Source organism: Macaca fascicularis, chromosome 14 (assembly GCF_037993035.2).
Source record: "Macaca fascicularis isolate 582-1 chromosome 14, T2T-MFA8v1.1".
Classification (NCBI taxonomy): domain Eukaryota; kingdom Metazoa; phylum Chordata; class Mammalia; order Primates; family Cercopithecidae; genus Macaca; species Macaca fascicularis.
This window is the reverse complement of record NC_088388.1, coordinates 112,292,532-112,304,702: the sequence shown is the minus strand read 5'-3', so window position 1 is coordinate 112,304,702 and position 12,171 is coordinate 112,292,532. Positions and strand designations below refer to the sequence as shown.

Genomic DNA, 12,171 nt, shown 5'->3' with positions numbered 1-12,171 from the left:
TCAGAGAAAGCCAAAATAAAAAGCCAACATGCCATTGTCCAAATCATGTCAGGGACTCTTTCTATCCAGCATGCTTACTGAGGCTCAAGGCATCACGTGCCTGCGGCTGAGACGTGCAGGGATGCAGACACAGGCTGGGCTCCAAAGCTGGGGCCTCCTGCTATGGGGTGTTTATGAAAGAGGCAGTGAGATGGAGTAAACCAACAATGTTGTAAGAACATTTCTGGAGTTGGCAGAGTATAGATTTTCCTTCCTAATATGGAAACCAGTCTCCCTTTTGAAGGGCTTTTTGATGAAAAACTACTTTGAGTGTCAAGAAGCCAAAAATGGAAGCCCTGAGTTTCATGAACCACGGTTTTCATTGTCAAAATCATGGCCACAGGTTTCCTATGCTCTTGGGTGATTGTGGTTCTGGGCTGGGTCCATATAAAATTAAGAAACAGATGTCCCAAGCATCTTGCCACCTCAAGCAGTTTAGAAGAAATGCTTGGCTGTGGCCAGGGCTTCAGAGAAGCATCATTCCAACATGGGGCCTGAGCAGCCTCAGAACATGCCCAAGAGGTCATGGTCAATACCTTCTCTGGGAGTATCCAAGAGACTAGGAATGCTAAATTTAACCCTTTTTAATTTAACAAAGAGGCCAAGGAGATTGAGGAAATCACCTTGACCCTCCTATTAGCAGGACTCTAAAGGGAAAATGCCCTCCTTATGTCAACCTTGGTGATCTGGTCGTAAATCTATCCTTCTGCTCTCCTCTGGGCCCTTCCTGGATAGGCAGAAGCAAGGGAAAGCTAGGACTAGGGAAGGACTTAAATACTAAAAGGTGGTTTTCTTGGGAACTCTGAAAGCTTGCTGGCTCTGCAGGTAAAGAAAGGGACTTCTAAAATGTGACTAGTGTCATGCTTCTTATAACTTCTTTTTTTTCTATTTTCCTTACTGTTAAGCAGAGTAAGTTCCTTTCCTTCCTCCCTCCCTCCCCCCCTTCCTCCCTCCCTCCCTCCCTCCCTCCCTCCCTTCCTTCCTTCCTTCCTTCTTTCTTTCCTCCCTCCCTCCCTCCCTCCCTCCCTTTCTCTTTTAGGGGTGGAGTTAGCCAGACCACAAAAAAAAAAAAAAAAAAAAAAAGAAACCAAGAAAAGATTTTGCATGGTGAATTATTTAAGTTCCTTGTGGATTCTGGATATTAGACCTTTGCTGGATGCCTAGTTTGCAAATATTTTCTCTTATTCCATAGGTTGTCTGTTTACTCTGTTGACAGTTTCTTTTGCTGTGCAAAAGCTCTTCAGTTTGACTGGGGCCTACTTGTCAATTTTTATTTTTTTGCAATTGTTTTTGTTTTGTTGGGGGACTTAGTCATAAAGTCTTTGCCAAAGCCAATGTCCAACATGGTATTTTCCTAGGTTTTCTAGGATATTTATAGTTTTAGGTCTTACATTTAAATATTTACTCCATTTTAAGTTAATTTTTATACATTGTGATAGGTAGGGGTCCAGTTTCATTCTACATAGGGATAGCCAGTTATCCCATTTATTGAATAGGGAGTCCTTTCCCCATTGCTTGTGATTGTTGACTGTCAAAGATCAGATGGTTGTAGGTGTGCAGCTTTATTTCAGGTTTACTATCCTTTTCCATTGGTCTATGTGACTGTTGTTGTGCCAGTACCATGCTGTTTTGGTTACTGTAGGCTTGTAGTATAGTTTGAAGTCAGGTAGTACAATGCCTTCAAATAACCTCAGTAAAAAGTGGGCAAAGGAGGCTGGCGTGGTGGCTCACGCCTGTAATTCCAGCACTTTGGGAGGCTGAGGTGGGTGGATCACAAGGTCAGGAGTTCAAGACCAGCCTGGCCAACATAGTGAAACCCTGTCTCTACTAAAAATACAAAAATTAGCTGTGCATGGTGGTGTGCACTTGCAGTCCCAGCTACTTGGGAGGCTGAGGCAGGAGAATCAGTTGAACCTGGGAGACGGAGGTTGCAGTGAGCCAAGATTGCACCACTACACTGCAGCTTGGGTGACAGAGCGAGATTACGTCTCAAAAAAAAAGTGGGCAAAGGTCAACAAACGTATGAAAAAATGCTCAACATCACTCAGGGAAATGCAAATCAAAACCACACCAGCTTACTCCTACAAGAATGGCCATAATAAAAAAAAAACAAAAAACAGTAGATGTTGGCATGGATGCAGTGATCAGGCAACACTTCTACACTGCTGGTGAGATTGTAAACTAGTACAGCCACTATGGAAAACAGTGTGGAGATTCCTTAAAGAATTAAAAGTAGAACTACCATTTGATCCAGCAATCCCACTACTAGGTATCTACCCAGAAGAAAATAAGTCATTATATGAAAAAGATACTTGCACACACGTTTACAGCAGCACAATTTGCAATTGCAAAATTGTGGAGCCAACCGAAATGCCCATCAATCAACTAGTGGAGAAAGAAACTGTGGTGTATATATACGATGGAATACTACTCAGCCATAAAAAGGAATGAATTAACGGCATTTTCAGTGACCTGGATGAGACTGGAGACTATTATTTTAAGTGAAGTAACTCAGTGATGGAAAACCAAACATTGTATGTTATTGCTGATATGCAGGAACTAAGCTATGAGGACACAAAGGCATAAGAACCATACAATGGACTTTGGGGACTTGGTGGGAAGGGTGGGAGGAGGACGAGGGATAAGAGACTACAAATAGGGTGCAGTGTATACTGCTCGGGTGATGGGTGCACCAAAATCTCACAAATCACCACCAAAGAACTTACTTATGTAACCAAATGCTACCTGTGCCCCAAAAACCTATGGAAACATAAAATAAAAAATAAAAAGTGGGCAAAAGACATGAACAGAACATCTCAAAAAAATACCTGTGGCTAACGCATATATGAAAAAGTGCTCAACATCAGCAATCATTAGAGAAATGCAAATCAAAACCACAATGAGTTACTGTTTCGCACCAACCTTTTTTAATAATGGCTATTATTTTAAAAAAATAAATAAATAACAAATGCCAGCGAGGCTGTGGAGAAAAGGGAACACTTATACACTTATACCCTGTTTGTGGTTGTGCAAATTAGTTCAGTCACTGTGAAAGCAAGCTGAATATTTCTCCAAAAACTTAGAATTACCATTCAACCCAGCAATCCTATTACTGGGTATAAAATAAATCTTTCTACCCAAAAGACACATGCATTCATATGTTCATCACAGCACTGTTCACAATGGCAAAGACATGGAATCAACCTAGGAACCCATCAATGGTGGACTAGATAAAGAAAATGTGGTACATATATACCATGGACTACTATGCAGCCATAAAAAAGAATAAAATCATGTCCTTTGCAACAACACAGATGCAGCTGGAGGCCATTATCTTAAGCGAATTAAAACAAGAACAGAAAACAAAATACCACATGTTCTCACTAGAAGTGGAAGCCAGACCTTGGGAATACATAGACAGAAAAATGGGAATAACAGACACTGCAAACTACTGGGGGTGGAGAAGGGAGGGCGTGAGGGTTGAAAAGCTACCTACTGGGTGCTCTGCTTGCTTGCTGGCTCCCTGGGTGTTAGGATCATTCATACCCCAAACCTCAGCATCACACAATACAACCATGCAACAAACCTGCACATGCACCCACTGAATCTAAAATACAAGTTGGAAAAAAAAAGAAAATATTTTGTTTGTTTTTATCACTGTGATATAGGTGGTTGTGAAGAATACAATTCTTAAAAGTCAAAGAAACTCAAATAGACTAGTAAAATATGGGCTGCTGGACAGGAATCTTGTTCTCTGCTCTGTCGTCAGTACTTGGCCATGTAGGAGGGAGCTCATTTAACATTTGATAAATGAATGAATGAATGAATGAATGAATGAGTGAATGAATGAAAAGGAAGGTGAATCTCCCGGGGTGAAGGCTGATTTCTGGCCTCTTTTCAGAGACCTCTCTAGTCTGAGTAGGTGCTGAGTCATTTTGTAGCAGATCCGGCTTTTCCTTTACAGTTTTCTCCAACCTGCCTCCCCAGGGTCAGGCCACTAAAACCCCTAGGCAGATTCTCCTGGGAGAGATCCTCAGAGATTCCCATCACTGCTACCTTCCACCGATCAGTTTCCTTATGATCATTTACGATGCTTCATATTTTTATGAGTATGGTTTTCCAAGCAAAGGGCTTTTCTGAGGAATGAGAGAACAAATTGATGGTGAGGCTTCAGGGGTCAAAGCAATAATCAGACAGTCATTTTGCCAGCCTTTGCTTCATGCCAGACCCTCCATCCCAAGTGCTTAACTTGCATTATCTCATTTAATATTCTTGACAACCCTCTGAGTTTGGTACTATTATTATTTCCATTTTTGCAGGTTTAGTGGAGCCTTGGGTCATGCAGTTGGCAATTCAATGGCCCACGACTTAAATCTGGCTTGCTTCCAGCCAAGGTACATTGCTCTTGACATATGGTCAGAATAGCCTTGATCAAACCAAATATAGGACTCTCAGACTGAGGCTTATTCATTGTTGGGGGTGGGGTGGGGTGTCACGTGCTCCCCAGGTCAGGCCTGAACAATAGGACCTCCTGGGGGAAAAATCAGCTGTGGAAATTTAGAGACACTCCCCATTCTCCTTCAACCTGAAAGGAAGAGAAAAGAGAGGGTGGGTGTGCTGGTACTGAAGAGGTGGAGCTTTGACTAATATGCTCATCAGGACTTTGCCTGCAGCAAAAAGATATCTTTGGAAGCTGTGCCTGTGGAAAGGTCAGTATTAGCTCAGTCAAATTTGGCTTATGGAGAAACTTCAGGATTACTTAGTTGCAGTGGAAATGTCTCTTTGTCTCTCCAGTTTTGGTTGGAAAGAAAGCAATGTGTCCCTGGGACTGTCAAAACCCTTTTTAACCAGTAAGAGGAAAACTATGTATGTGCTGGTAAATTTGCATTGAATATGGAAACTTGGCACATAGAGTGTCAAGCAGATGGAGTTTCAGACTGGGAAAAGAATGCCTTTCAGATTCCATCCAGCTCTGAGCTATCCTCTCTCTCCTGGGGGAATTAGGATGATCTAGAAGAGAAAGGAACTCATAGTTGGCCCCGGGAGGGCCCCTGGGAGCCCGAATCAGGAGCAATTGGGAGTGGAGAAGGCGAGTGACTGAAGATGAGAGCTGAAGCATTGCCCCTTTCCAGGTATACAGTGGTGGCAGGTACCAGGTGCTAGGCACAGGTGCAAGGGCTGGCTTTTCATAGAAACAAAGACTGGTCTAGACACAAGCTTACAGGTATTTCCAGATGATGGCATCCAGCGATGTGAGAACAGGTAACCAAAGAAGGCCTGCTAAGAGTATTTTTGCCATGAAATTCAAAGGAGCAGAGGACCTTATCTACTTGGGAAGGTGAATGAGAATGTGTTTTGGTTGCAGAGAGTGGATAAGGGAACTTGTGGAGATGTCTTCGGTCAGCTCAGATAAGAAAAGTGAGGGTGGGAATCACAGCACATTTTCCTGCCCCAGCCTTTGGTGTAGTCTCAGTTTCATTCATTTCTCTTCATCTTCTCTCCCTACCCACAACCCACACTCATATTTGCCATGTCCTTCTTCCAATGGAAAGGGACAGCTCAGACATCATCTCTTCCAGGAAGATTTCTACCCCAGTGCCTCATGCTGGGCCAGATGCCCTAGCTTTGTATCACAAACATTCACTAAGTCCAAGGGTATGTGATCCTTTAGTGTGTTGTCCATTGGCTCTCTTTCGACTGGGACCTCCTTGAGAGAAGAGAAGGTCCTATCCCTCTGTGTGTGCCCAGCACTTATCCCAATGCCTGGTACATAGTGGAAACTAATAAACAGAAGCTAGTGTTTACTGTAGTATTTTAGCTTAAACCATTATCACCAGTAGGGGCTGGGGAGCTGTGGAGAGTCTGAAGTTAGAGTAATCAGGCTTCACCCCAGGCTGGCCCTAGTGAAAGTCCCCTAATGCCTTCTCTTGCTAAATTTCATCATTCAAGCAACAAATATTTATTGAGCACCTATTATGTATCAGCACTTTTCTAGGTATTTGGACACATCAGGGATCAGAACCAACAAAAATTATGAAGTTCATATTCTAGCGGGAAAAGGGAGCAGAATGCAAACAATAAATTATATATCACGAGAAGCGAGTTAAACAGTATGTCAGGATAATATGTATCTATTAAGGTATTATGTTGGAGAAAGAAAGGAGATGGGGAAAATAGGGCAGGAGCACTTAACATTTTAACTGATACCTTAAGGTGTCAGCCTAAAAAAAAAGACATCAGAGAAATAGATCTCCTAATTTAATTAGTCTATTTGGGAGTAAGCAAAAGGATTATAATCCAGGGTGCACAGCTATAGCAAGCAACAGATGCACCCGAAGAGGGGAGGGTGAGGGGAAGCTTTTATTGGCAAAAGGATAAGTTCACATAAGCTGCTTGGAAACAGAGTTCATTGGCTCTGGAGGCTTAAAGCCAGAGTTGGCGTCAGTTCATTGGTGGAGATGCTGTTACTAGGCAAGTGCTCTTTTGAGAGTATCTTTTCTGAATTGCTGTAGTCCTAACGAATGTCTAGTGACAAACCTGGTCCTAGAAATATGTGCCTATGTATAAAACATAGATCATGAAAAGTATGAGACGTGTGAAGGACGTGAAGGAATTTCTTAGGGGCTTATTTTAGAAAGTCCTTGAAACAGTCTTATCTCAAGCAAGCGTGGGTCCTTCTTCTTCCTGCTTTCCCACCTCCAATTTGGGTCTGACAAAAGTGATTTTGTCCTGGTATCTGCAACTTTCACAAAGGGTGAATAGAACTTAGGCAAGATAAAAGGGACAAGGGGAATCATGTAGAAGGGGTATTGATAAGGGATCTTTTGGTAATGGTGACAACTCAAAGGAGCTTAAGCAAGGAGGGAATTTACTATCTCACATAACTAAAAAGCCCAGTGACAGCCCAGGCATAGTGGGATCTGAGGGCCCCAGCAGTGATGTCAGGGCTCTCCTCAACTGCATCTCTTGGTCCTGCCTTCCTCTTGTGTGTACTCCATTCTCAGTGAAGAGCCTCTTGAGGATGGTAAATCATCACTGCAGCTCCAAATGCCCATCCTATCTTCTGAGCAGACTCAGTGAGAAAGTTCCTTTCTCCTTTACTCCAGCAAAACTCTGAGCTGACTTCTGATTGGCACTCTTCTGGTCACATGACCATCTCTGACCCAATCAGTGTAATGAGAGGGATGTGCAATGGTGTGACTGGCTGAGCCCGAATCCATGTGCACCCCTGGAAGCAGGGCTAGCTAGCATCCGGTCCACCTAAATCATGTGGTCTAAGCCCTGGGTGGGGTGGTTCCTCAAGAAAAATCGGGAGAGTGGGCAATGGGCAAGCAAATACCCATTGTCTTATCTACAAGGAAAGAACAAGTCAAAGGCCCAGACCCAAAGAAGTGAGCTGATTGTCTGAGGTCACAGCCCTGGCAAGGCCAAAGCTGGCAGCCCCACTGTTAGTTCACACTGCTTCCGAGTGCCCTCAGAAAAAACCTGCTGGGGGCCATCTTTTCTAGCCCTCCACTTGTGATTTTCTCTTTTCAATGACTTTGGTTACAGCAGCAAACAGCTCCACTATTTGGAATGTCCTCATTTCAAAAACAGCACTCCTACTTTAATTCTTGACCTGAATTTTGTATGATTTCACTAGTTTTAATGAATAAACAAACAAAAAGCACGTATTTCTTTGTTGCTCTTTTAGTGATCCAGAGCCTCAGAGGTGTGGTTCAGCCAGAACTAGGGATCCCGAATGGATTGTGGTTCCGTGGAGAAGGGTGGCCACAGAGAACATCTAAGGGAAAGATAAGGCCAGGTCCATCTATCCCTAGTTGTCAGAGGTTGTTTACTGGTGCTCAGAGGGTTCACTCTGCCTCCTGATGGGGTAAATAGGGCAGACCGAATTTCTCCTGATGTACTTCCAACCTGCCCCTGGAGAGCAAGTGGCAGCTGGGTCTAGTGGAAAGAAAGACCGCATAGGAGCGAATTTGCTTTAATCAGCCCAGATCCCTTCATTTATAAATGACTGAGAGCAGATGGACAGAAGTCTGAACTTTGAACCTCTGAACATTGGAGTGATAACTCCTGTAATCCAAGGGTTAGGACTTGGAGATTCTTCCAGGCCAGCCAGACCCTTCCCTCAATTCTCAGTGGCTATTTCTGTGATACCTGCCATGGGGTGCATAGTTCAGGTTCCAAGGCCCTGACAGCACCAAGGGGAGTTTTTGTATGTGTCTGAGTTATTTTCACCTTGATAATGCCCTGCTAGAATAATAATAGATGTGGATGAGAAAATAGGACTCATTTTTCCCAATGTCATTTTGTACTATCTAGCACAATACTTGGCACATAGTAGGTACCTGACAAATATATATTGAATGAATGAATGAGTGAGGAGCTTTTCAGGAACATGCTGTCATTCAAGTAACCTCATGGAGGAGCTGCTTGACGTACAGGCAGATGCTGGGCTCCTAGCCCATCTGGGGGAGGACAGCAGATCTGGAAATTTGAATATCTCCAGTTTTGCAGAGAAAGCGTCGTGGCCTCCACACGCTCATGCCCACCCCACGCCTCCTCTAATGTGTTGTGCCTGATCAGATGGGAAGGTAATCCTTTGCAGTGGAGAGATTTAAGCTGTTATCTAACAGACTGCGGGTGGATTAATGAGGCTTTCTGATAAAACCTTAAAGGCGTTAGAGTTTCATTTTCCCCCTCGTGCTCAGGGTGCAGGTGAAAAGAACCAGCTGGTTGACTGTGTTGCAGTTTGGACCAGAAAATTAATGAAAGGAGAGACAGGGCCAGGTAGCGGGCAGTGAGGTTCAAGGTAAAGGCTGGATTTTGGCGCTGGCTCAGCCTTAGGAAATTCTGGACAAGATATTGGATCTCCGGGCCTGTCTTCCCTTAGCTTCAAATGGGAAATAATAATACCTACCTCACAGGGATGTTGTGCAGATGAAATGAAATCTGACATGAAAGGCCTTTGAAGAAGATAAAAGCACTTCCCCGTGTGAGGCTATTATTATCATGGACAAGAGACACACTGCAGGGCTGAGGCTTGGCCTAAAACACCAGGATTCTCTGAGACCTTTGAAGGATGGTCTTTGGGCCTACATTTGCCCATGTGGATAGGGAGAATTGTGGTGGCACCCACATACTTCCCTGAGGAATGGGAGAGCCAGTGGTGTCTGGCCATGAGTTTGGAGATAATGCCATGACAGAACGGGAAGCCACACTCACTACTGGTGACTCACCCACATACTCTTGAAGACAGAGCCAAGCCCAAATTCAAGGTCCTATCCTCCAGAATGACACATGCTCAGAGTAGGGTGATCACACCCCTTCTGTCTATGCCTAATTCTTTTTTTTCTTGTCCATAAGACTTCTCATAGGAGAAGAAATCTTCCAAATCCTTAATGAATTTAAATTCTAGTGGGAGAGAAAAAATAAAGACACAGAAAAGAATTTCATAACAATGAAGTCATTATGTACGAATTTAAAAGGCAGCACAACACAAGCATTCAGGGAAAGGATGAATCGCATGGGTTGGGTACAGTTGCATGTGGAGTGGAGTGATTGAGTACCTGGTCTAGATCTTGGACCAGTTGCTTAACTGCTTTACGCCTCAGTTTCCTCATCTGTAAAGGGAGAATAATGATAGTGCCCATTTCATTAGACAGATCTGGAACCAGTCAAGTATTTAACAGGCGATACCTATAATTTTTATTATGTTGGGGCTTTGTGGATGTGTAAGATTTAAAGAGAGGAAAGGAGAAGGTCTTTGAAACAGAGGAGAGAGGAGTGAGTGGAATGCCTGCAGACACCCATTGGGAAGCTGGCCTAAGAGGAGAGATGGTATGGTGGGAAGCTGCCCTTCAACAAACATTGCTCAGGCTTCCCTGAGATGCTGGAACACCACAGTGAGCAATGACACCCAGGGTTGATGCCCGACATTGGCTGACCTAACTGGGAACAAGAACATGACCCTAAAAGCAAGCCTACTTTAAGGCTTGTTGAGATTACGTTGGATGGTTTATGTGCAAAGGCCGTGTAGAATTTTGTCACTATTATTTATAAAGAAAAATAATTTGAGGGATAATAAAAGATTTGCTTATTTTAAATTATACCTACAACTTATGAATCATAGCTCTTACTCATATGCAGTGTACGGAATGCATCTATAGCCTACAAGAGTTAAAGTACAATAATGTGAGCGCTTTATCAGTAAAACTTCAGAGAATTTAAAAAGCTCTGTGGTCTTACTCCCCCTGCAGACACGCATGCACGTGTGCAGATACACCAAGCAAATGAGTTTGCCCTTTATCTTGTAGACAATTGTGAGAAGGTGCCTGGGAAGGGGTACAGCATAATGAAAGTGATGTTTCAGAGGATTCTCCCGGCTGCAGTGTGCACGATGGCTTAGAAGGCGGAGTGAGATGGGGAGATCAGCAAGGAGGCTATGGCAATAAGTCAAGTTAACCAAATCCTGCGTCTTTTTCTTATTTTCCCCTGATGTTGATACAGCGCAGAATCCAGCAACGCCTAATACCACTGAATGTACATTTCAATCCTTCATGCTCTCCCTGTGCCTGCCATGTGTTCCACCTAGATTCTCTCGGCCCTCCTTGCCAGCCCAGCCTGCCATTTGGAGGCCTACTGCTCTATCCCCCACCTTTAGGGTAGAGTCACATAGAAACCCTTCCAACCCTGATAAAAATCCTCATCTTTAAGAACTCCACAAAAGAGCATATAGGGATGGCTGGGCGGGGGCATCTGCGGAGGTATGCTCAACTAACACGACCACAACAGGAGTGCCCGTCTCCTCAGGGCTTCCATGTGCCAAGCACGGTGATGAGAACTTTATAGAAATCATCTCATTTAATCTCCACAACAAACCCAAGAAGTGGGTATCATATCTCCCCTATTGCCTTTTACGGACAAGGCAATCTTAGTGAGGGGCTAAGCCACTCACTAAGGTTATGAAACTTAAAGTGAGGTTATGGAATTTAAAGTGAGGTGGAGGAGAGCTTTGAGCCTGCACTCCCACCACTGAGCTTCCTGCCTCCCTGGGTCTCACTGGAGTCCCTGCCTCACTCTGGACCGTTAGTTCAGAGGATTCTTGAACAAAGGTAAGGACACTGAAGATACTTCACCTGGCCTTTCTGAGTCTCAGATTCCTTATTTATAAAATAAGGGGACATGGACTAGCTATTTTGGAGCAATTAATTGTATTTGGACAATGAATCAGATGAACTCCAACAAAGCAGATACAGTCGGCCCTCTTTACCCTCAGGTTCCAAATTTGCAGATTCAACCAACTGCAGGGCGAAAATATTTGGGGAAAAAAAATAAAAATAACACTCCAACAATAAAAAAAATACAAATTTTAAGAAATACAGTATATCCACTATTTACATAGCATTTACATTGTATTAGGTATTATAAGCAATCTAGAGATGATTTAAAGTGTATGAGAGGATGTACGTAGGTTATATGCAAATACGATGCATTTCATATAAGGGACCTGAGCATCTCAGGGTTTTGGTATCTGTGGTATCAATCCCTGCTGGATACAAAGGGATGACTGCAGAGGATTAGAGGATCCCTGAATAATTTTCAGCTTGGGCATTCTAGGAGCCTTTTCTTCAGCCTCTTGTTCCAATAATTCTCACTATCTTGCTGTGCCTTTGATCTAGTCTAAATCACCTTGCACACTAACTCATCTATTTTAATGTGCAAATTCATCTCTCAGCAGCAGCGAGATGAACTCCTTGTGTGTGTGGGGCTGTGTATGTGTGTGCTTGCCGGCCGAGGGGAGTTGAGGGATCTAAATGAGCATCCAGAGCTACTGAAGAAGCCCAAATGTAAAGTTGGGGACAGCTGTGATAATGGAGTGATGCTCAGGCTGAGCTGAATTGGCACATCTGGCAGGCAGCCACCCTCATTTAAAGCAGCTCCTTCCAGCCTCCCTGGTGACAGGAGCCCTGCTCCAGAACTGGGGGGATCTGAGGCTGGGGTGGCTGGCAGAGGTGATTGGCAGCCCACTGTTCCCTGCTTTGCCAGCACCCTAAGGCTCCCTCCCACCTAAGCCAGGGCTGAGCCTCAGAGCAGCCAGGAAAGCCTGATCCAGCCCCTGGGCAAAATCAG

The 12,171-nt window shown here is 43.9% G+C and overlaps 1 protein-coding gene across 4 annotated transcripts in view; it reads right to left on the bottom strand.

Annotated features, from left to right (window-relative positions):
- TTC12 (tetratricopeptide repeat domain 12) overlaps positions 1-12,171 on the bottom strand; it is a 69,413-nt gene that overhangs the window by 1,051 nt on the left and 56,191 nt on the right. For 2 of the 4 annotated variants that reach the window (XM_045371014.3, XM_074015203.1), the window contains one exon: positions 11,236-11,342. The exons of 1 other annotated variant lie outside the window; for it this stretch is intronic. In XM_045371014.3, the coding sequence (XP_045226949.2) occupies positions 11,335-11,342 (8 nt within the window). In that variant the 3' untranslated portion in view covers positions 11,236-11,334. Of the gene's footprint in view, positions 1-9,489; positions 9,663-11,235; positions 11,343-12,171 lie in introns of those variants that run through there. One more of the 4 variants, XM_074015201.1, reaches the window with a different exon arrangement.